Source organism: Echeneis naucrates, chromosome 23 (assembly GCF_900963305.1).
Source record: "Echeneis naucrates chromosome 23, fEcheNa1.1, whole genome shotgun sequence".
NCBI lineage: Eukaryota > Metazoa > Chordata > Actinopteri > Carangiformes > Echeneidae > Echeneis > Echeneis naucrates.
Window position 1 is genome coordinate 152,725 of NC_042533.1, and position 23,609 is coordinate 176,333.

Below are 23,609 nucleotides of genomic sequence, written 5' to 3' on the forward strand. Positions count from 1 at the left end.
AGTCACATGACGAGAACACCCTGTGTGTTTGTGTGTGTGTGTGTGTGTGGGGGGGGGGGGGGGGGGGGGGGGGGGGGATTGATTTGCATAACTTCAAATACAATCTGATTTCTGTTTCTGTTTTATTTTAATGTAAATAAACATTTATTTGCAAAAATACAGAAACATTAGATTTATTCTTTAATCAGGTGAAATATTTTCACCTTCTCTTAAGAGAAAAAAAAAGACTCACTTTTAATGTCTTTGTTTATGAGTCATGAACTTTAATCCGTCTCAGGATCTGGATCCAGATTTGTTCATCCGGTTTCCACCAACTGAATTAAACCGGCCCTCGCGGTGAACGGTCCGAAGGAGACCTCCAACAAGAAACTGTTTCAGGCCATCAGTTGAACTTGTGTGGGACCATCAGAAGATCCTGAGGCCAACCATCCAGACCTCATGTGGACCAGGACTCAACTGCCCCCAGTGCATTCTGGTCGGGACACCATACCTAACTCCAAGGAGACGGTCCAGAGGCAGAGCCGTTCTCTGCTCTTCACTAGAACTTGTTCTGGGATGGACCAACTGAAGAGTTTAAGTTCTCAAAGCACAAATTAGCCAAAGTGAGTGTCGGTTCCTTCTGTCCCGCAGAAGACGGATCCTCGGACAGGGTCAGTCTCCTTATTTACAGGTGTGCATGTCGTTCATGCTCTCGCAGCGTCTGCACTGCACGTAGCAGCACCAGACAAACTTGCACTCGCAGCGCTGGACGTGTCTCACCACGTGTGTGTTGTATCCTCGGCCGCAGCACAGCAGGTTGCAGCCGTCCGGCCCGACGGACGTCCGGCTGCAGCGGCGTCCTCTGGTGCCGGCGACGCCTCTCGGCCGGTCCTCCAGACAGTAGTTTGGCGACTTGTTAAAGAAGATGAGCTGCTGTTTGTCGACGGGCAGCCGACGCTGGTCCTTCCTCCTCATCTTCCTCCTGGAGCGGTCGGACACCTGGACGCTGGTCTCGTACCGCTCCTTCAGGTAAACGCCGACACGCTCGAACGCCGCCATCGTCCGCCAACAAGTCTTCACCGCACAAGAACCAGAAACACCGTGACAACGACAGTCTGTGGACATCGTCCTGTCGACGGCCTGAAGGACACACAGGACCTTGTGTCAGACATTTTCTTCGGAGCAAAGAGAGGCTAGCTGGTTAGCACGGATAGTCCAGGAGCGTTAACGTTGGTTAGCTTTCGTTTCCTTTTAGATGCTAACGTTAGCTTTGTAAACAACAGCGTCAGAAGAATGACGGACCGGAGAACCGTCCGTCAGTCTTTCTCACCTGCCGGCCGGCCTCGGTGTTGTGCTGGTTCATGGTGCTCAGCGTGTGGCCTCCTCTGCTTGTTGACACGTTTTTGATGCTGTTGTCGATGAACTTGCGGCTGAACCAGATGCCGTACTGGATGTGGTCTGAGCACCCCCCCCAGTGCCAGCCCTCAGCTGCAGACCCGCTGCCCTGCAGCCGAGCGTCGCAGCCGCACTCCGTCATGTTGCCTTGACTACAGGATCTGGTGACGGCGTGGACGAGGCCCGCCGCCATCACAGCGTAGATAAAGGCAGTTTCTTTGGTTCCTATTGTGGGGGGGACATTGTTACACCCTGAACACCTACATGTCCAGGTTTAAATCACTTCCTTGAATCTAAAACCTGAATCTGTGGCTGAGTCATGATGTCTCTTCAGTTATCAGAACATCTGAAAGCATCGAACTCTCACTGAAGTTAAAATCTCTGTCTAACAAAAGGTCTCACCGCTGGTGGCCTCGTGTCCGAACACCGGCGGCTCGGTCCCGGTGGAGCAGTTCCACCTCTCGTGTCTGAACTGGCTCTGACACTCGGAGACGGCCAGCCGGGCTCCGTCCTGGATGCTGGGCAGCAGAAAGCTCTTCTTCCTGCAGAGCTCCTTCTGTCGGGGGTTCAGAGGGAGTTTGGTGCAGCCCAGCTTCTCCGGCACACCGTCGGGGGCCACGCCCAGCCACCTGCGGGATGCAGAAGGTGAGAAACAACACTACAGTTTTTACATTTGGCAGAAATAAAAAGAACCACAGTTTTGTCCTCCTGATTCACCATCAGACTCCTGTTGGACCTCAATTCCAGCACAAATGTAAACCATGATCAGAACCAGGTGATCCACCAGCTGAAAAATTCACTTCTAATGAGTTAATCAGATTTTTGGTGGGAAACACTGATCTTAAAGAATAAACTGAACAAGAGGCCACTTTAATGGACTTCAGTTCATCTGTCTCATCAACAGACTTTATTTAAACCTGAGGACATTAAAGACAATCCACTACAAATATTTCAAATTTCAATATATATAATATCTATACACATTTCTTTTTTATTTCTTTTCTCTTTCCCTTGTCCAAGATAGAAACACCGGAGTCAAATTCCTAACACGTACACATCTGATTCAAATTCAGAGACCTGGGAATATTACAGACCAGATTTGATTCTGTAATTTCTGTAAAACTGCGGGCTAGACTTCTTTGATAGAAAAAGGCTTTATTTTGTTTTTTCGTTTCAGACGAATTAAAGGAGTCTATTGCACCCAGTTAGGACACAGAGAGTCATCTCAGACCAGGACCAGGACTCTGACCGGACCGTCCCGGTTCTGGTCCCGCCGGAGAAAAAACAGGATATCGTCGGTGAATCTCTGTCGAGTAAATAAAAAAAAATACAAAATTTTTTCCGTGTAATTAATATATGCAACACTTTAATTTCAAATAATTATATCGGACCTCGGTCTGCTGAACCGGACTCAGATCCTGCTCAGACCGGTTCTGTGCCGGACTCTGGGACCTGGCCCCGGTCTTACTCACATCCAGCTGCCGCCGCAGCGGAGCGGACCGACGGACACGAGCAGCAGAGACACCGTGCACACGTGTCTCAGCCCGTAGACTCGGGTCCTCATGTCCTCCTCATCCATCTGAGCCGGGCTGCGGGCTCACAGAGTCCATCAGCAGGAATCCGGGTCCCTCTCTAAGACCTAGAGCAGATGTGTGAATGCCTGACTTTGTCCATGAATGATCCTCCGGTGCATGAAAACCTCCTGCAGGACTCGGTTCCGCTCCGCGACTAGTTTTATTCTGCAGGAGAAGCGGGGCCGGCCCCAACGGTCCGGGTCCCGGAGGGTCCTCATTGGACCGGCGAAGAGCTCATAGTAAGCAGTGACGTCACAGCTGGAGTCTTATTGGACGTCTGCTCCGCCATGATGGAAATAAGTTGACATGGAGGTGATGATGGACTGAAAACTGATATTTATTTGACAGTTTGACTCATTAAAGGAGGAATTAAGGGAGGACTGGAGGACCGGAGGGATTGGGGGAATGGGGGCCCAGGGGACCAGAGGGACTGGGGGACCTTAAATCTTCTGTTACTTACAAAACTGTGTGAAGTGAAAGACCAGCAGATGATAAATATGTGAATTTATTAACATCAAGTGAAAGTTCGAAGAGAAGCAGATTATTGATTAAAACAGCTCAGATAATAATCAGTAAATAGTCCTTCAATAATCGAATAATAATCAGCGACTCTTTTCCAGCATGTAAACAATATCAGAGAATAAAAATCTGTACAAAAATATAAAGAATATAAGAGAAAGAGTCTGATCGGTCATTGATCTGAAATCAGGAGCTCCAGATTCCAGACAGGTCCGTTGTCATCTGAACCAGGAAGTCACAGCTGCTTGTTACAGAGCACGCTCAGTTCATCTGCTCACATTCAAACCAGCGTTTCCTAAACGATGAAGACGATCATTGGTGACTTTCTATCTGTTTTTTTAATTTGATTCATTTCAAAGGTTTGCTGGTTTCTGAATTCATGACCACGACCCTTTCTGACCAAATTGCAGGAATGGGAGGAGCTTCTGATTTCTTTTCTCTCCATTATCGGACTTCCTGTTCCTGCAACACACACACACACACACACACACACACACACACACACACACACACACACACACACACACACACATACTCTCACTTCCTGGAACACAGGCGACTCAGCAGGATCTCAGAGTAAACCTGGTTCACTGGTCCTCTCACATGATAGGTTAAGGTGTCTGGCCCCGCCTCATGGTCTGTGTCCTGCACAGCTGATTGGCTGCTGAGACTGGTGGCTCTGGTTCTGTTGCTGGTAGAGGTCATATCATCTGCAGGTCGGGAGAACCTGAACTTTTCCACCTGAGGATGAAGAAGAAGAAGGTCCAGGTCAGGTGTTCAGGTCCAGGACAGGTGTTCAGGTCCAGGTCAGGTGAGTTTACCTCATGGAAGTGGCAGGCACAGTGTCCCTGCAGGAACTCTTTGTATCGACCCATCGTGATGCTGAACGTGTCGATCACCTCGTACCCATTATCCTTCGCTGTGGTTATGATGCCATCGTTCTCTCTGTCCAGCTCTTGAATTTCTCTCTGAAAGAGTCAAAAGATCAACTCGATAAGAGAAGATGTCCACCCCCTCGGGACAGTCATGAAGAGACAGGAACCCACCAGACGCAGAGACCGGATCCCGTCCACAGGAAGGTGGAAGCCCATCCCCAAAGACTTGACCACCACCAGGACTTCACTGAGGGACTCTCTGAGGGCAAGCGGGAGGAGTCAACCAAAGTTGTCATACTAACCACACAGTGTCAAGAGCCCCCATGTGTGTGTTGTTAAACTGAACCCCGTCTCACCTGTCCAGCACCTCTCTGACTGTCCTCAGGTGATTGGTATTGAGCCACTGGACTCCGCCCAGCACCAGCACTGTCTGTTTGGAGTTCACCAGAGGACGGGACCTGCGGGGACAAAAGACAGCATGGTCACATCATATGGATCCGTCCGAGTGTCCCCATGACCCTGCCGTGCTTCCTGTCACCTGTGGAGCAGCTGACGCAGCGTCTGCCTAAACGTCGGCCGCCGCTTCATCTCCAACCAGAATTGAGGGTAGTACGAGTAGCTGACCAGGGTCCGTCCTCTGTTCAGGTTTTTGTAGACTAGCGTGTTGTGAGCTTTCCCCCAGTCCTCCAGGCTGGAGTTGACCCGCTCCATCAAGAAGTACATCATCCCACGATTGGTCGAATCACCAATAAACAACACCTGAGGAGGTGGGGCAAAGGACAGGTAAGGACACCTGCTTACCTGTAATATGGGACGGAAGAAAGGACAGGACAGTGTCCGATCACATGACCTCACCTTCCTGTCCAACATGCAGTCCTGCAGCCGGAGCTGGTCCACCATCAGATGATAACAGCCATCTGGTTCCCAGGCAACCCTCCTCCAATCACAGGTCCTGTTGTCAGAACAGCTGAGACATGGAACCACCCACTGACCTGAGACGAAGACAAGTGAGACAGGTGAGATGGGTGGGACAGGTGAGACACAAACTGGTGAAGTGACATCAGACCTGGTGCATGTCCTGAGCTGCAGGCCTGACGTGGAGTCTGAGACCTGATGAAGGGCTGAAGACCGCAGGACTGACCGGGCCGGACAAGAAGACCACAGTCCTGAAACCAGAACAGACCAGGACTGAGCGAGTCCCTCTGTGAGGACACTGATGATGACGACGACGATATTTTAGAGACAGAGACTCCTTCTTCCCTTTTGTGTTGTTACATCGCCGTCTTGTGGTCAGAGGTCAAAGGTCAAATAAACTCAAATAAACACTAAAGCAGCTCAGCTCAGAGGCCCCTGAGAGAGACACCACGTCTGGACCGAGTTCAGAGACGCCGCTGTCAAATGTACACACACACACATACACACACACTGCCTCTGCCTGCTCTTCTTCTGTTGTTTCCAGTTTTGTGGCGGTGGCGTCAGATTCCTCACACCAGCGTCTCAGTTCACGACAAAGTGCGACAAGAAAACTTAACAGGGATTTTCTTGTTCGTACTTCAGTTCAGAGTCAACATGGACCGGTCTGAGTGCCGACGCTTCCTGCCGCCAAAGCAACAAAAACGCCGCCACCTTTCATCCTCCACAGGCACTGCTGCCTGACGCCACGCAGACCGGCTCTGCTGAGGGGTCCAGTTCGGTCCAGGTCCAGGGATATCCAGACTGGACCACAAATCACCATCATCTGTTATTCATCAATCACCTGCAGCACTGGGACAGTTTAGGATCACCTAAGAGACCGGGTCCGGATCAGATCACAGAACACCTGCATCAGGTCCACCAGGACCAAGTCCCTCCACTGGAGTTAAAGGGTTAATCCTGCTGCTCTAACTGGGGCACAACCTGTGGGCTGGGCCCCTGCAGAGGGCCCCCGGAGAGATTGGCACATAATTCATGGAAACTTTGACCCCCCCTGACCTACAACCTCTGATCCAAACCCCTAACCCAGACCTCAAGAACTAAAAAAGCTGAACATCATCTCCGTCCTGTCTTACTGCACCACCACAATGTTTACTTCAACTTAGACTTGATCTTTAACCTCAGTTTAAAGGATTAATCCTTCAGAGGAAATCAGATCAGGACTCCGGCCCACATAGACCGGGGCTGCAGAAGAGACTCTCTGATTAGTTCAAGAGCCAGAACCAGGTCCAGGGCTACAGATACTACTAGGACCAGAACCAGGTCCAGGGGGTCATGATAAAGGAAGACTGGATACCTTCTCCCTTCATCTCTCTTCAGGTGGATCAGAGGTGGACCAGGTGAATGTAGCTAAGAGTTCCGCTGATTTCACTAGAATCCAAAACCTGGATCTAATGTGGTTTTCTGATCCTGGGTCCAGAGTCCTGGAATAAACAGTTCAGGCCTCTGACTGGAATCAGGATCTAGTCCAAATGTACAGTTTGTGGACAAAAACCACAAACCAGTGACATATCAGAGTTTAGTCCTGATCCAGATCAGATGTTGAGGGCAATGACATCACAGCAGACCGACCTGAATGAAACTGCACAGGACGTGTTCTCCAAACATGGGCAGACTGGGTCGGCTCTCGCGGTTCACGTGGACAGTGTAGATTGCCATGACAACAGGCTCCGGCTTGACGTCGTCCGTCACCAGGATGCTGATCCTGCTGTTGCCGAGGCCAACTGGGTAGTTTGCCATTCTGAGGACAAAATCATCTGTGAGATGGGTCGGGGTCAGAGGTCAAAAGTCAGGTCCTGGTCTCACCTGGGTCCTCTGTGCTCATCCAGGTGGACCTGACAGGCTGGACTGACGGGCTCTGGGCGAATCCTAACTGTCACTGTGTCAAATGTCACCTCGGCGCGGTACTCCTTCACCCATGGACTGAACGGTGGGGTCAGAGGGAGGGGGGGGTCAGTGTAGATCTGTCGGAGCCGGGGCTCATCACAGGAAGCTGAACTACCTGAAATACCAACCAATCAGGCTACAGGGGCTATCATACTGCTGAAATAAATTGTTGCCATGGATACCGTCTCACCTGTGGCTCTGCCCTGTAATGAGGCCACCGCTGATTCCTGATTTGTCAAATCCTCTGTCTCATCTCTTGTGTTGGAAACATGAAGCTCATTAGTATCTGAACATGAAGCCACTTCCTGTTTTCAGCAGAGACTCGGATCCATCCTCACCTTGACCTGAACCTCCTCTGCAGCTCGTAGTAACGGCTGATCCTGGTCAGGACATCAGTGACACCCAGTGGACCGGGGGCGGAGGACGGGCAGGACAGGAGGGACGGGCTGATGGGATACAGCTGCAGAGAAAACAACCGGTGAGATGCAGCAGCTCCGCCTGCAGGAGCTCAGGTGGAGCTACAGCTGTAGCTCTTAAATGTCATGTTTGTTCACCAGCTGAAAAGACGAAGGCACAGAGAGCTGACGCTGAAACTGACGGAGAAGAAGAAACTCGTCCTCTGACAAACATAGACCATGTGTCCCTCTGCAGCCGCTGTCCTGAGGACACAGACAGGGACAGAATTTAAATCAGAACTTACTGTTCAAAGGTGACATCATGAGTCTACCAGGAGTCGTTCTCCTCACCTGTTCCCACTCTGTGTCTGTCTCTGAGGACATGTGAGTGTGTGTCCTCAGCAGGAAGTGCAGAGTGTCCTCCAGGATCAGGTCCTTGGTGATCTGTCCGTCAAACGTATCTTTACGCAGAGCAGAAAAGGTTAAATCAGTGTCCACCTGGAGACAGAGACAAAGAGACAGATGTTAAATCAGCATACACCCAGAGACAAAGATCTGCCCTCAGAGGGAAGTGCTGACCAATCAGAGATCTGTGGAGAACACACTGACCTCTGGTGGACAACAACGGGAGGAGGGAAAGAGGAGGGAAAGAGGAGGGAAAGGAGAGATGCAAGCAGCAAGAAGGTGACAGAACAGAGAAGGTCAAGTCACAGGTTTGTAAACACAGGGTCCAGCCTGGACTTGGACCTGGTCTGTACCGGGTCTGTTATCACTGAGACAACAATCAATAAATTCAGGTCCATTTAAAACCCTAAAGCCCAATGAAGACCAGCTCTGGACCTGAACCAGTCCTTCATCCAGAGCTCAGGTTAAAGTTTTGTCAGGACCCTGAGACCGGTCTGAGCCCCTTACCTGGACCACAACTGGTGTGATGGACCTGCTGAACAACAGACTGAAGGTGAGGAGCTGGTAACACAACACACACCTACAACACAACACAACACCAGTCAGTGTACAATAAATCAAAAATCTATAGAACCACTTCCTGCCACCTTCACTTAATTTACCTGTGGACTGTTGTCGTCTCGTTGGTCGATGCTGCTGCCAGTAGCACTTCACCTATCACCTGCTTCACCTGCCCCAAAGCCTGATGGGAGTTAGTTGGTCCAAGCTGTTGTAGCAGGAAGTCTCTGAGCTTGTGGGGGAGAGGGGCGGGGGGTCATTGAACAGCTAAGTGACATCATTAATGATTGAGTGTTTTACCTTCCTGGCCCGTCCCCCCTGCTCCTGATAGGTCGTCACCACGCTGGTGTCATGCAGGAATGATATCAGCGGCCTGATAGACGTCACCAGGACATAAACATTCACCATAGCAACCAGACCAGTGGGAGGAGCTCCAGCAGGTGAGTGGCTGTCACAGAAGAACATGACATACAGGTCAACTGTGTCCACTGCGTGTTTCATTGGCATTGGGCCATTACATGGCTCACCTGCCCTGAGGCACCAGCAGCTTCTGATTGGTTGATCCACAAGAGTAAGGCTTCATGGGTAAATCTGATCCTACGAAGACGAAACAAGTAAATATGAAGCCACCTAAGTCTCAGTGGGTCACCATCATACCTGGTTACTCACCTGTCAGGTGAGAGTGAACGAGGAGGCGACAGAAACCTTCGCCTGCGTCAGAGAAGGCCGCCATCAGCCTGGGGATGAGGTTCACCTGAGGACGCAGAGACAGGTGAGTTCATCTTCAGGACAGTTAGTGATTGGCTGGAGAGAAGGAGGCGAGACTCACCCTCTGATGTTGCTGCAGGTGAGAGAAAGAGATTCTCCTCAAACAACTTAGCTCTGAACTGCTGAGGCACAGCAACAGGTTCCACCCACCCACACCTGTAACCATGGAGACACACACAGGACGTCACACAAGCACTTTACTAGGAATGCCTGCCTTTTCCTGTTATTTTCTGACCAGCCAATCGTGTGGCAGGAGATTGGTGGCCGGCGCTCGACTGTCACATGAGACACAGTGAGACAGGAAGTGGCTGTTCAAGGTGAGCAGGCATAGATGAGCCCAGGGGACCGTTGGTCCAGGTCCTCTGACCTCTGAACCTGATGAGGCCCTGCTCCCTGGGGGTTTGGGGTCGTAAACTCTGTATTTACCCCGGTCAGTCCTGAGGAAGCTGCTGGTTTCTGTATATCTGGACATGTGGACCTCGTAGCCCATCTGCTGCAGGACCTGCTGATACAGCTGGACCTCGGTGTCAGAGACCAGGTGTCGACCGGTGAGGACCACGGCCCGAAGAGGCCGGGGGGGTTTCTGAGAATGTTCCGGGACCTGCAGAGACAGAAACAGAAACAGTTCCAGGCCAGCTCAGCTCCAGTCCAGAGTCACCATCAGCCATCCAGATGGTGTAGTCAAATGCTGAAAATCAGAACTGAAGAAACATCAAGTGGAGGTTCAGTCACATGAGGACCAGGAGTCCCTGCAAGTCTGATTGGTGGTCTGAAACAGACTAACAGGGTCTCATACCAGAGAGCCAGAGACCACATCAACACACAGCGGTCACATGACTGCTGATCACACACGGGGTAGGGAGTTGGGAAGGGGGTCCATCAACTTAGAGCCAGATTCCAGACCAGATCCTGACCCCCGGCTCGGGGTCAGAGACCAGCAACTGTCAGACACTTCACACAGCAGGAGGTCATCAAACATCAGGAGCCTCTGAGTGACAGGAACAGCTGATGTCCTTAACCCGCAACTGTGGACCCTGCTGGACCCTTCCGAACCTGTTGGAATCTGTTGGACCCTGTCAGAGCTGTTCTCAGCAGGTATAACAGACTGGCAGGTTCCAGCAGCGACCTGAACAGCTGAACCTGACTGAAGTAAAACCATCTCAGGACTCTTCCATCCGTCAGGGTCCAGGACCAACAATCCAGTTTGCAGGTTCACTCACCCCTGTACAAAACTGCACCAGGTCTACATGAGGTCTTAAGGTGTCCAGGGCTCCAGGACAGACTCTGGGACATAGGTGGTCTCACATTATGGACAGACTCTCACATGCTGTGGATCAGAATTTGGTCCAGTCCAGCAAATAACAGACTACCAGGTTCACAACAACTGAGTTTGTGTCACTGAGTGTGGACTGGACTGAATCTGATTGGGTCACACATTTGTGGGGAAGTTGAAGTTGTTTTGTTGTGTGACAGGAACAGCTCATGTCTTTAATTTTCATAACAAACATTTCATTAGTAATGAAGTTTGGCAGCAAAACAGAAAGTTTTATTCCAATAATACTCAAATTTGGAAATTTGAGTCTGAATGTAATTTGTTGTTTGAATGTTGAAATTCAGTTTTAAATAATGTTTTGTCCTTTAATGTTTGTTTCGTCTTTGGACCGGGACACAAAGTACTTCAGTGAACTCACCTGGTTCTCCAGGACGGAGATGATCCTCCTGGCCTCAGAGTCGAACTCATCCGAGGACTTCCAGCTGTGATGCTGTTGTTCGGACCGGAGCCGGTTCCAGGCCACAGTCCGGTTCTGGTAGAAGAGACAGACGGCGACCCCGAGCAGCAGCAGCAGCGCCCCGGAGCAGGACCGGCGGCGGAGCAGCATCCGGACGCGGAGGATCTGCATGAGGACCGACCTTCACTTCACAGAGCCCGGGACCGGGACCGGGACCGGGACCTGGACCTCACCCGCCATCACTATCATCGGTAGCTTCATCCTCGTGGATTTTGGACAGTTTGATCATCCGGGACCGTCAGAATGAGTTTTCTGGATTTAGCGAATCTGGTTCAGTGACGGATCATGGTCCCGGGTCAACGATCGATATTCGATCCGCCTTAGATCTGCCCGATGAGAACCAAGCGGACACGCGCGGCGCATCCACGCGACCGGAGGCTCCTGCGGTCGGTCATGTGTCTCAGAGATGGACTCACTCCAAAGGAAAGATCTCATCAGACCACGTCCGCACCCAGCCAGCCCAGGGAGTCCGGGACCGGGACCTGAGGAACAGAGTCCCGTTAGCTCGAAGCTCCAGTTTCCGTTGGACTCGGGCGGAAACCGTTGGAGTTAAAAACAGTCTGGACCATCTGGTTTCAGTTAAGTCCAGCAGCAGGAAAGAGTTCTGGTCCAGGTCTTACTCCGCCCCTCTCCTCCCCCGGTTCTTCGGTGGTTTGAGTTTCCTCTAAATAAACAAACAACTTCTGGTTCTTCGGGTTTCAGCTGAAGTTCGACCCGTCCAGAGCCCGGAGGTCAGACCCCCCCTCCCAACTCCCCCTCCCTCTTCCTGCTCAAACTGTTATTTTAGGAACACACTCACACTCAGCTAAAGAGAGACAGACAGACACACACACACTCAGCTAAAGAGAGACAGACAGACACACACACACACACAGCTAAAGAGAGACAGACACACACTCAGAGAGACAGAAAGACACACACACTCAGAGACAGAGACAGACACACACACACTCAGAGACAGACCGACAGACACGCACACAGAAAGAGAGGGAGACACACATACTCAGAGAAAGAGAGTCACAGAGACAGACAGACACAGACTCAGAGAAAGACAGAGTCACAGACACATTCAACTGTTTTAAAGATCCTCCAGGATCCTTAAAATCCGTTAGTGTTCAGAGGAACTGGAGCCAGAACCAGGAAGTCCTTGCTCCAATCAGATTCATCCTATTCACCTGTCAATACAACCAATGAGACGGGCCATGGCCCGTCCCTCACCCAGGACATGAGACAGCGCGACAGACTCAGTAAACGGATTCAATGAAGGGAAACTTCCTGCTGATTTCGCCATGTTGTCACGACAATGTCTCTGTCTGTGGACATCAGACCGAAGCCCCCTGCTGGTCACAAGGGGTCTGTGGGTCCTGAACTGGTCCAGAACAGACAAGTTCAGTCCAAAGGATCCAATCACAGCTGATCAATCACTGATCAGGAGAAATCACCAGAAGAGCCACAATAATTTAGTGGTTCAGGTAAAATATTAAAACACTGATTTAATCAGATTTAACAAACATCTGGAGTTTTATTGGGCAAACACACCATCAGTGCAGGATGGACGGACGCGCGCGCACGTACATTCAGGTCAGAGGGGACTGTCCTCAGTTCATAGATCATCATGGACTACACAGTCGTAGTCAGCTGTTTGTAGTTCATGTTGGGAGGAGGGGAGCAGAGACAAAAAAAATCTGGTTTGAGGATCACAGGTCAGGACTTCAACTGGAATTAAACACCTCAAAGAAATTTCTGCACAAGACAAGACTGAAACGACAATGAAGAGTGAGCCCTCAACTGAGCATGCTCAGAGTTTCACAGCAAAAGTTTAAATTTGTTTTTAATTTGGTAAAAAAAAAAAAAAAAAAAATCTTGAGTTTTGAGATTCTGGATCTGTCTTAATCTGGACACATCCAAGTATTAGGAATTATAAGAAATTCTGATGATCGGCGTTCCTGACACCTTCAATCTGAAATTGGTTGACCTCTGACCCCACCAGGTCAACTTCAGTCTGCTGAGACCAAAAGGTAGTGTCCCCCTAAGAAACAGAGCAGATTGAGGCTCCTCAAATGAAGACCAGCTCATGTCCATCATCATTGACATTTAAAATGGCCTCCGACTGTCCATCACAGGGAAACTGCAGGTTTGTCCAGTGTGAAAATTTCCATTAGATTCAACAGTAGGTGGAGTTAGCTGATAGAGCTGAAAGTTTACTGTTCTGTGATTTGAGCCACACCTCCCCGATGAGTCGCTTCCTGTTCTGTGTGAAAGGTTGTCTGAGAACAATGACATGAAAATATCTGAGTTCTGAGATTAACACTGAACCAAAGATTCTTCTGGACTGGGTTTAGTTTAGATCGACTTTAAATCAGAAAGTCAGGTGAATTTAACAGACGAACACAGTCAGACCTTTAACCTCAGAGCACAGATGAGTCTTCAGGAGGTTTTGATCCCTCTCTGTTGGTACTCAAGTGTTTATCTGATGTACCAGCTCCATGACCTCTGACCTCAGGCTTTCTGTAGGGTTGTTTTTTTTAATAGGACGATCTGGAGATTAAAATCCAACATGGCGGACATAGGTCGATAAGTCTATTTGTGGCGGCTGCCTCTTCTCTTCATGGCGGCTGTACACTGAGGACAGTACCACTTGCCCTTGGGAGCCTCCGTCAGGCCAACACAGCCGTAGTGAAACCACTCGATGGGACACTGAGGACAAGAACATCCCATATTAATTCACTGACTAGACAGTTACACAGTAACAGAAAAATCAGCTCCAAAGCCTCTAATGTTCTAAATATCTGATTGTCCATGTCACTCTGTCAACACAATAAACTCAGATCAACTTCAGAAACATACAGGACTAATCCAGAGACTATCAGCACTTGTTAGAAGGATGTGATTCTTGAGTTTAAGGAGAGTAAAAAACACCTAAAACCTGACAAAAGCTGAGGGTGGAGGAGACACTTCCTGTGGACTGAAGATAGTTAATCAGCTGCCCTGGGTCTCATATCTTCACAACATGACACTTACATCTGTGTTATCACAGCCGACCATCTCTCCATACGACACCTAGAAAATGACAGAACACATTTAGTGACATCATCATCATCATCATAATGAAAGTGAATCTTTTATTTTTAATCTGCACTCTGTGCGTGTGTTTACTTGGTTGCAGATGCAGTATCGGGGCTCATTGGGGTCGTAGGTCCAGTCCACCTGACTGTTAGCCTCAGCCTCGGGTAGTGCTGAAGCCTGCTGGGAAAGTTCCTGCGCCAGTGCTGATGAGGAGGAGCACGATGACAAGGAGGAGGACGACGACGATGAGGAGGACTGATGATTGGAAGACTTGATGCTGCTTCTAGAAAGGAGGAGAATGATGATGATATCGTCATACTAAAAACATATGATGTGTGAAACATCGGGACCTTTACAGTGTCAGCGTGACATGCTGATGAAGACACGGGTGGCGTTTGGTCTTACTTGGACTTTCGACCCCTGGAGTCCGTGGTGGTGGTGGGGGTGAAGGTCTGGGTAAGGGTGGAGGCCAGAGCAGAAGAGGAGTAGCCGGCGTTGTCCCGGGACAGAGAGAACTCTCTCCCGAGCTGGAAGTCGTTGTTCTTGATGGCCTCGTAACTCGCTTTCAGACTGGACGTCCTCCTACCCTCTTTCATCTGAAACAGGAAACAACACCCACAACATTGACATCAATCAATGAGCAGTGGAGGCTGATGGTTCAGGATGAGGAGAGTCAGACACATCAACATCTACAGATACTTAACTCACTGTTACAAAAAAGTGTGGGACATTTAGACCCTAACCCATCACCTGTGCTGTGGCCTGTACAGCCTGAGCAGCAGCCATTGTGATGGCCCCGGCTCCGGCACCAGGCCCTGCAGGTAGAGAACTCAGGTTGTAGGAGGCCAAAGGCTGAGAGGAGTTCACACTGTACACATTGTTGGTGGATGAAGATGTACTGTTGGTTCGGCAACCTGCAGGGGACAGTCAGACTATAAATAAAAGGTACAGCCGGCAGGTGGACTGGAGGTGGAAGTGAAGCAGCATCAGCACCTGGCGTGTTCTCCTTGGAGGCGTCAGAGGTGAGCGTAGACAGAAGTGCCTCAGACTTGAACTTCTTCTCTGGGACATGCTCTGTAGTGTGGTGTGTCGGAGCATTGTACTTCCTCTCTGCCATCACAAACACCACAAAGTGTTTACATACAGAGCATACACATTTCCACCATATGGTCAGTCGCTGTTGAGTGTGTAATAATTTTTCATTTGTTAATGATGATGGTGACAAAGTGCAGGGGCTGGTGAAAACACTCAGACTAGGTAGTACTTACTCTCCGCTGTGGTGTGAGAGTGGACGTGATGGTTGTTGACAGGCTGAGACGGACTGTCCATCTCTAAAGATCCTGAAGGGAGGGAAGGAGGCAAAGCATCATCATCTCTATCATCAAAGATTAACAACAATAACAAAAACACAGATTCATCTGGGTGACTCACGTCTCTCCAGGATCTCAGTGATGCCAGCATTGTCGGCCTCCAGCTCCATCTTAAACTTTGCCAATTCCTGGTCCAGTTTACGCAGGTGACGGTCCACCTGAGGAGGGATGAACAGTCAGAACGTAGAACTGTGCTCACCGCCAGTCTTCCAAACCACCTTTAACTCACCAGGTCATAGATCTGATTGGCCAACTGAACTTTCTCATCAGCATCTTCCAGAGCTTTGTAATAATCCTGAAACACAAATTCAAACACATTAACCAAACATGAATGACTCAGGCATGTCATTGAATGTGCCAATAATAAACATGCAGCTGTGACAGAACAGTTTTTTTCTGTAGTTCTCACTCCAAGTGAACCAACAACTGCTTGCTTTCCCTGAAGACGAATTTAGTCAGTGAAAGTTTGAAACATTTTGGTGTGAATTGAGATGCTTTTTATTTTAGACTGGGCCGATAACATCCAGTGGGAATTACTCTAACAAAGATATGTGGTGTGTTTAGATTACATTCACACTCTAAAATGGTAGAAACAAAGATCAGTCCTAAAGAGGGAAAAAAAATAAAAATGTACATTTGGTTAAATCAGTGGGATGAACAAATAGTAATGTCTGGTTTCAGACAGGGAGTCTGACCTTTTTAATGACCTCCATCTGCTCTTCCCTCCACTCTGGCTTGTTCTTCTTAGCATTGACGAAGAACTCAATCACTTTCTGCTCCAGCTGATCTGTGGCATCTGTCGCAGGTTGAGGAGAAAAAACACTCACTTTATGTTTGTGGTGTAACATAATTTCATGTCGTCATGCTTTCCCTATTTTAAGTCTCCCTTTTAGTCAAAAAGAAAATAAAAAATATTTGTTTGGAGCGGTCACATCTATAATAAACAGGCCGGGATTTAAAATGACGACATGTCTGTCTGTCTGTCCCAGAACAGATGGAGGGCTGATGTAACTGATCTGGACAGGAAACAAACACAGTTTCACTTGTGTCAGCCGGCTGCTGCTAAGCTGTTCTAATGTGACACCAATCCGTGTTTCAGTCTTCGGTTGGCGGCTGAATGAGGACCTGTGTGCGGGGTAAACGTGTCTGTCCTCGGTGTGTTCCGGCTGTGAGGATGCCAGTGCCGGCGGATTGTACGTACTCTGAACCTGCAGGTCCATCTCTCTCATTTCCGTAAACCTGTCGCGGAGATCCATGGGAAGCTGCTCGATCACTGCCAGAGGAAGAACAACCGTTAGCTGCTAGCGCGGCTAGGCTAACGGCATGAGCCGCACAGGACGGAACAAATGAGCATTTGACCCCCAAAACGCCCCAACAAAACCCCAACCGATTTGTCCCGATGTCATACTCACTCTCAAGGTAATCCTCCAGGTACAGCATGGCGTCAAATTTAAACTTTTACGCGTTTTACAATGGAATTTTCCTCTTTCAATATGGCGCCACCAGCAGCCTTCTCTCTCAGAAAAATATCCCGACGAACTGAGGTCAGAGAATGTGACGCAAGAGACTTCTCGCGATCTGATTGGTTGAAATATACTGCTATCGACCAAAACCGATGCTCATGGGAGTTGTAGTTCAAAATGCGCGTGAATAATTCCTCTTTTTGAAGCTAGCCCACATGAGATTTAATTTAATTTAATTTATATGAACCCCATATTATTCTACTGCAGTTATTTTCTAATGATTGAACTGAGAAGATGTTAAATGTTTATCGATCGTTTAGAGACTTTATGGGGCAAATATGAAATACAGTGAAACGTGCTGCTACTAACGGATGAATTTGAAAAAAGATTAAAGCAGAGAAACTCCAGGTTCTCCAAGTTTAAGACTACTATAAGTATATTTGGATGTTGGTGTTTGAATACATGTTTGGCAGTAAATGTGTTTATATTGACGTAAATCTTGTTTCCTGAGTAGAAAGGAGTCATTACAGTGACAGTTCCATTTGAATGAAAATCCCCTCAGCGCTGTAAAGAATGCTGATTAGCAGAGGATTAAGTAGATATTAAAATATTCTGGACCACCTGTAGCTGTGTGACATCATCAGCAGGTAGAACATGTGATGCTGCCACATAATTGGCCAATTTTTTTATTTTTTATTTTTTGGCGCTGTTCTAGCGGCAGCCTGCAGCCGCAGCTCCTCGTCGTGTTTCGTGTAAACTTGTAATTTGTTGGTTCGCTCTTTTTTTTTTGTTTGTTTGTTTTTTTTCTGTTCAATCACAACCTTTCTGTTAAAGTTGCGAAATGGCTTTAGTTGGTTTGGTTTTTCTCCTACTTTTCCTACTTTTTGTAACTTGGAAGATCGCCGCCGGCAGTTGTGGCAGTTGATTGCGCTGTGTAAACCCGCGCTGTTGCCTGGAGACAGGCCTGTGGTCCCGCAGGAGCTACGGAGGAGACGCCGGGGCTGCAGGTCCGGAGCGAAACGGAGGGGGAAAAGGAGAAGACACAAACCGGCGGTCCCAGCGATCATAACGGGGAACGTGAGGTCTTTGGGGAACAAGACGGACGAACTGGCAGCGCTTGTGAAGACCCAGAGGAATTACCGTGACTGTAGCATATTTGGCTTCAGTGAAACATGGCTGCACTCGAACATCCCGGACAGCAGCGTTGAGGTCCCAGGTTACAGTTTGGTACGGGGAGACAGAGACTTTTCCAAATGTCATGAAGGAACGTCTCTATAACCCAGACATCGAACTGCCGGCTGTAGGAATGGGCCCGTATTATTTACCAAGGAAGTTCACGTCCACCATTGTTATCACTGTTGACATCCCCCCGTCAGCTGATGCAGCGGTAGCCTGTGACGTCATCAGCTCCACCGCTGCCAAACTACTGACTGAACACCCAGATGCATTCATGTTATATATTTTATTCCCTTTGTGTAATGCTGCTGTTACACTGCAATTTCCCAGTCTGGGATAAATAAAGTATCTATCTATCTATAACTTTTCACCCAGCTGTATATGTTCACACGTTTTTGACAATATTATGTTTATTAAAATTTGTCACGCACAGACTATTCGGCCAAAAGTATGCGGACAGAGCAGCTGTTCGGAAGCCCCTCTGCTTGTTTCCGCCCCCCCGTGGGTGACCACCAGAGGCCTCCACGTGTCCGCTGCTTCATGTTCCTCCGTCCCGGCGGCTCGGTGGCTGGAGGCGGACACATTCCTCTGTCCTCCCCCTGGACAGGCGGGGGAGGGAGGGAGCGGCTGCTGCTTCACGCGTTAATTAGCGAGGAAGACCAAGAAGCGGCAGCAGCACATCGACTGGACGGACCAACAGCACCCCGCCTCCCCGCTCCGGAGCTCCAGGGTCCGGGTCCAGGGGGGGGGACAGTCCGGACTGGAAATGTTTGTGTTGGTCGGCGGTTTGTTGTGTCGTCGTTCAGTGCTGGAAACTTGGGTCATATAAGAGACGGAAACGGATTTGTGTGTACCCGGTCTGTAAATCGAGAAGCCACCTGTTGTTTCCTGGAGCACGACACCGATCGGCCGGACTCTCCGGTTCCCCCACAGGAGGCCGGACTCAGGAGTGACACTCGTCCCGGACTCCGGGCGGTGTTTACGGGGAGGATGTTGCCATGGTGCCTGGGTTGCGGTGAGCTGCGGTGATGGCCCGGGAGGACGCGGTGCGGTGTCTCCGCTGTCTGCTGTATGCGCTCAACCTGCTGTTCTGGGTCAGAACCGCTGCGACGCCACACACCGGCTCCGTTTAACGCGTCATACATTCTCGTTACTGACGACAGCACACGTCATCACCTCATGACGTGTTCATCGATTCACACCGGAAAACAGGAATTACACACAAACACAGTTAGTTTTGATGCACAATACGAGAAAATGATCACACAACATGTATGTCCGAGATGTATCTCTCTGATTGTTCTCTGATTGAGGACAAATAACAATAATACCAATTATTTAGTTAGTAAAAATCCGACACAAACAGACGACAACTCAGCTCAGAAACAGAAAGTTAACGAGTTAAAGTCTGCGAACAACTTTGACATTCTGATGTTATTTACAGAGGAAACTGATCCATGTGTTTATTTCTGCGTGTGTCTGTGTGTCCAGCTGATGTCAGCATGTGTGCTGGGAGTGGCGTCCTGGATCAGAGACTCTCTGAACACCGTCTTGACACTGACGGCCCACACCAGGTGAGTCCAGACAGGATGACGTCACTCAGGTGGTCCAAAGACAGCTGCGTTCCTCACAGGTTGTTATTTCAACAACTGTTCAACTGATTTAGTCTCAAAGTCACGAAAGTTGGACACGTTTTAGTCATGTGACCCAGTCCTGGTCTCCCAGGATACTCAGCAGACCCTGTGGGATGCTGGGAGCAGGAAGTTTTGACTGTTGGTGTCTCTGCAGGTTGGAGGAAGCCGCCGTAGTCACATACTCTCCAGCTGTCCACCCTGTTGTCATCGCTGTGTGCTGCTTCCTCATCATGGTGGCCATGGTGGGATACTGCGGCACACTCAGGTGTGACCTGCTGCTGCTGACCTGGGTATGACCTCATCACACCGAGACCACAACCGGAGACCAGCAAACAGTTCAGAGCACTGAGCCTAGTTAGCCTCTTTTGTGTCTTTACTTAGTCTGTTAGCTTGTAGCTGGCAGTGGCAGACACAGTGTTAGCAGCTGAGCCAAGTGTCAATATGAGGGGTGGAGTTGACCTGCTCTGCTCTTTTCTGATTGGATGGTACAGTCTGTGAAACGTTTACTGAGGAGGAGGAGGGACATTTTCCCATTGACTTCAATATAATAAGGGAGGAGGAGAGGCATTTTCCCATAGACTTCAATATCAGGGAGGAGGAGGGACATTTTCCCATAGACTTCAACACTGTCTAACTAACCCTAACCCTGACTGCTGCGATCCCTGATAGTCAGTTGATAGGATGCAGGTTTAAGACTCCTCAGACCAGAGTCCAAGTCCAGGTTTGGATCAGCCAATCGTACTGACAAGGTATGGCAGGAGGTGGGGTTGAGTATCAGGGGTGGGGCCTCGTGTCAGGTGTCATTAGTGATGTCATGAGTGTTGTCTTTCAGGGACACAGAGCAGTTTGAGTCCAATGAATGGACTCCAGAACAGGAAGTGACCCCCCTGAACTCATCATCCCGAAACACCTGGGAAATCACACCACAATAGAGCCAGGCTCCACCTCTTCCTGTTGTTTCAGAGTGTGACTGAATGTAACAACACACCCTGCACATTGCTTACCCAGTGTGTCTCTGTATGTCTGTTTGTGTAACAGTATTTTGGCAGTCTGCTGGTCATCTTCTGCGTGGAGTTAGCGAGCGCTGTCTGGACTTATGATGAGGTAACAGACCTGAGGGCGGGGCTTAAAATATATCACATGATCAGATCCAATGATGAAGTTTGAATCAAACTGGAGTTTTAGGACGACAGTTAGCTTGTATGTCTGAGCTCGGTGGGGGGGGGGGGGGGGTCTGCCACATCCAATCTCTGATTGGTCCATCAGATGACCAATTAGAGGAGAGGGAGGGGCTGAGAGCAGCTGCAAACGTCCCTTCTAAAAATAAACATGACACTTCATGTGACATGCGACACTTCTGTCACCACAGACACACCACACAATGTCTACACAACAGCAACACATCTAAACAACAGCTACAACCATGATAGTATCATCAGGACTACATGATGTAACACAACAAACTTTGTATGTGTTTGTAGCCGTCAGTGCAGCGTTCTGATATGATCAGCTTGAAGTCTCGGATGCCAAACTACGGACTTCAGCGATACCAGTGGCTGACACACACCTGGAACAGCTTCCAGACAGAGGTGAAACACACACATACACATACACACACAAAGACACAAACGCAAGCCATGTGACCTGTGTGTGCGTGTGTGTGACAGTTTAAGTGCTGTGGAGTGATCTACTTCACTGATTGGCTGGAGATGACAGAGATGGAGTGGCCTCCTGACTCCTGCTGCTCCAATCAGTATCCAGGCTGTGCTCGCCATGCCCACTATCATGACCTGAGTGACCTTCATCAAGAGGTGAGGCCCCGCCCACTCCCTCCTCACTGTCCAATCACAGACCCCATGCTGACACTGACTTCCCCCCAGGGCTGTGGTCCAAAGATCTACAGTTTCATTCGGGGGACGAAGCAGCTACAGGTGATGCGTTTTCTGGGCGTATCCCTGGGCGTGGCTCAGATCCTGGCTATGGCGCTCACGCTCACACTGCTCTGGGCGCTTTACTACGGACGTCAGGCTCCAAACCTGGACACCACAAACCACCCCCTGGATGACCCCGCCCCCCTGACAGCGACATCCTCGGCTGAGGCGCCGAAGTCTAGCTGCAAACGGATGAACCCAGGTCCTGAATTTGAGATGGAGAGACTGTCGTAGACCTGAAGAAAAACTTAATTGTTTACTTGGTTTTACTCAGGAGGCTTAAAGGAGCCGTGGCCAGGTGAGATCAGGGGTCAGAGTGGACCCATCAGATCCTCCACTAAAGGACCTGAAGGACCTGAGGGCTGGATGTGGAGTCCCAGGGCTCCAGCCTGGGACTCCACATCATCAACCACCAGTCTGAGGTCAGTCAGGGTCCAGTCAGACTAGACATCCAGCTTTAATTGGTGCTGGTCTGGACCAGGGGCCAGCAGATTCTGCTTCCACTGATTCACTGATCACATGATAGAAACGAATGCCAGAGGAATGAACTGGGCTCACGAACACGCCACCAACTGAATCAGTGAAGTCTGGACTGTGGTTTCTGTGGTTCTTCACTGTTCAGGAACAAGAGACTCTGAAGGAAACAACCACTGAGCACAGAGGTAGACCATGGGTCACATCTGAAGAGGTCCAGACAGTGAGCCTGGATGACTCCTGCTGAAGGAGTTCAATATTTAAAGTTTGTCTCCGTTATTGAAGCAAAAATTTTAAAACTGAATGACACTGAGGGTGTGTTTGATTTAGTTACCAGATTGCTGCTCAGTCGGGTGGAATTAATGTCTCTGTTCAGATGATTATTTGCTGTGAAGGAATAAATGATTTTTCACTGACAGAATCTGAAAAAATAAATACACAAGAGTAAATCAACACAACATTACTGTCATTGGTGATGTAACATTTTGATGTCACAAAGGTGTTTCACTTTAAAGTTTTGCTGTGTCTCTTCTGACTTTTTGTCTCTTTGGCGAAGGCGAAGCCTCAGACAGTTGAACCATGACGAAGTTTATTCTACTGACGTAAACAAACAAACAAACAAAAAAAAATCCATTTCATTTTAAATAATCAGATTTTTATCAATAACACCAATGATAATCATACAACCTTTAACATCAGCCCCCCCCAACAGGGCGACTGCTCAGGACATGCATCAGGAAAGCAGAGGGAAAGTCTCTGGGGACAATCTAAATCCAGATCAGTCTCCAATTGAATTTAAAGAATCCATTAGAGACTGAATCCAGAATACGTCAGCAGGAAACCACAAAAGAGGAGAAATGTTTTGCGGAAATAAAATCCAACAGCTTCTCGTTCAGTCCACAACAAAACCAAACAGTCCCAGGAGTCCCAAGAGAAAAACTCGATTTGGGGAAAACAGCCTGATGTGTTAAAGTCTCCATCAGGTGGATTTTTCACGGTCAGACAAATGCCAGGATTCAGTGCCCAAGTAAAAAACCAAATTGCCATCAAAATATTAGAGTCAGGATGCATCTGTTAGTTTGACATTCAGGTCCACTGATGAAACCAGGGCCTGAAAACACCCAGACCCTGTTGGGGTGACCTGTTGACAAGAATGAGATCCTGGACCTTAAAGCTCAGACTCAAAAAATTATATGATTTTAAAAAAATATTATGACATCATTTTTACTTAACTTGACATCACTGTCTGACCTTTGGCTACTCATGTTTTGTTAGCTAAAGTTAGCTGATATATATGCTAATATCAGTCTGAAGTGAGTGAGTGAGTGAGTGAGTTTGTGACCAGTGAACTTGAGAGTCATACCTAGGGTGACCAAAG

General features: G+C 48.9%; 4 protein-coding genes and 1 long non-coding RNA gene across 7 annotated transcripts; 2 read left to right on the forward strand and 3 right to left on the reverse strand.

Moving 5' to 3' along the window:
* Positions 1 to 131: 131 nt before the first annotated feature.
* Positions 132 to 2,953, reverse strand: wnt16 (wingless-type MMTV integration site family, member 16). Its single transcript, XM_029495334.1, has 4 exons — positions 2,847 to 2,953; positions 1,777 to 2,003; positions 1,310 to 1,599; positions 132 to 1,119 (listed from the first exon to the last, which is right to left on the reverse strand). The coding sequence occupies exons 1-4, from the start codon at positions 2,951 to 2,953 to the stop codon at positions 661 to 663; spliced, it is 1,083 nt and encodes a 360-aa protein (XP_029351194.1). The 3' UTR covers positions 132 to 660.
* On the forward strand, positions 557 to 3,328 carry LOC115036923 (uncharacterized). Its single transcript, XR_003840436.1, has 3 exons — positions 557 to 1,646; positions 1,770 to 2,019; positions 2,552 to 3,328. It is a non-coding gene; the product is annotated as an uncharacterized LOC115036923 (long non-coding RNA).
* Positions 3,062 to 11,813, reverse strand: cped1 (cadherin-like and PC-esterase domain containing 1). The gene is made up of 21 exons (XM_029495333.1): positions 11,019 to 11,813; positions 9,754 to 9,928; positions 9,389 to 9,483; positions 9,229 to 9,313; positions 9,087 to 9,156; positions 8,860 to 9,007; positions 8,664 to 8,791; positions 8,509 to 8,581; positions 7,948 to 8,094; positions 7,756 to 7,860; positions 7,540 to 7,661; positions 7,392 to 7,456; positions 7,121 to 7,316; positions 6,887 to 7,055; positions 5,409 to 5,508; positions 5,198 to 5,334; positions 4,881 to 5,101; positions 4,699 to 4,800; positions 4,514 to 4,601; positions 4,289 to 4,435; positions 3,062 to 4,208 (listed from the first exon to the last, which is right to left on the reverse strand). Exons 1-21 carry the CDS (start codon positions 11,226 to 11,228, stop codon positions 4,005 to 4,007), a joined length of 2,787 nt encoding a protein of 928 aa, XP_029351193.1. The 5' UTR covers positions 11,229 to 11,813; the 3' UTR covers positions 3,062 to 4,004.
* A 320-nt stretch (positions 11,814 to 12,133) lies between these two features.
* On the reverse strand, positions 12,134 to 17,121 carry ing3 (inhibitor of growth family, member 3). Its single transcript, XM_029495065.1, has 12 exons — positions 16,966 to 17,121; positions 16,755 to 16,826; positions 16,249 to 16,349; positions 15,783 to 15,848; positions 15,615 to 15,711; positions 15,452 to 15,523; positions 15,177 to 15,293; positions 14,934 to 15,097; positions 14,589 to 14,779; positions 14,274 to 14,466; positions 14,139 to 14,177; positions 12,134 to 13,814 (listed from the first exon to the last, which is right to left on the reverse strand). Exons 1-12 carry the CDS (start codon positions 16,991 to 16,993, stop codon positions 13,698 to 13,700), a joined length of 1,257 nt encoding a protein of 418 aa, XP_029350925.1. The 5' UTR covers positions 16,994 to 17,121; the 3' UTR covers positions 12,134 to 13,697.
* Positions 17,122 to 18,760: 1,639 nt separating this feature from the next.
* tspan12 (tetraspanin 12) lies at positions 18,761 to 22,905 on the forward strand. 3 transcript variants are annotated; one of them, XM_029495165.1, is made up of 7 exons: positions 18,763 to 19,422; positions 19,684 to 19,766; positions 19,981 to 20,116; positions 20,865 to 20,930; positions 21,308 to 21,415; positions 21,494 to 21,637; positions 21,707 to 22,903. In XM_029495165.1, exons 1-7 carry the CDS (start codon positions 19,264 to 19,266, stop codon positions 21,989 to 21,991), a joined length of 981 nt encoding a protein of 326 aa, XP_029351025.1. In that variant the 5' UTR covers positions 18,763 to 19,263; the 3' UTR covers positions 21,992 to 22,903. The 3 variants fall into 3 exon arrangements, with proteins under 3 accessions (XP_029351026.1, XP_029351025.1, XP_029351027.1); XM_029495167.1 differs by having other exon boundaries at positions 18,765 to 19,286; positions 21,707 to 22,900; XM_029495166.1 differs by lacking the exon at positions 20,865 to 20,930 and having other exon boundaries at positions 18,761 to 19,422; positions 21,707 to 22,905.
* Positions 22,906 to 23,609: the final 704 nt, after the last annotated feature.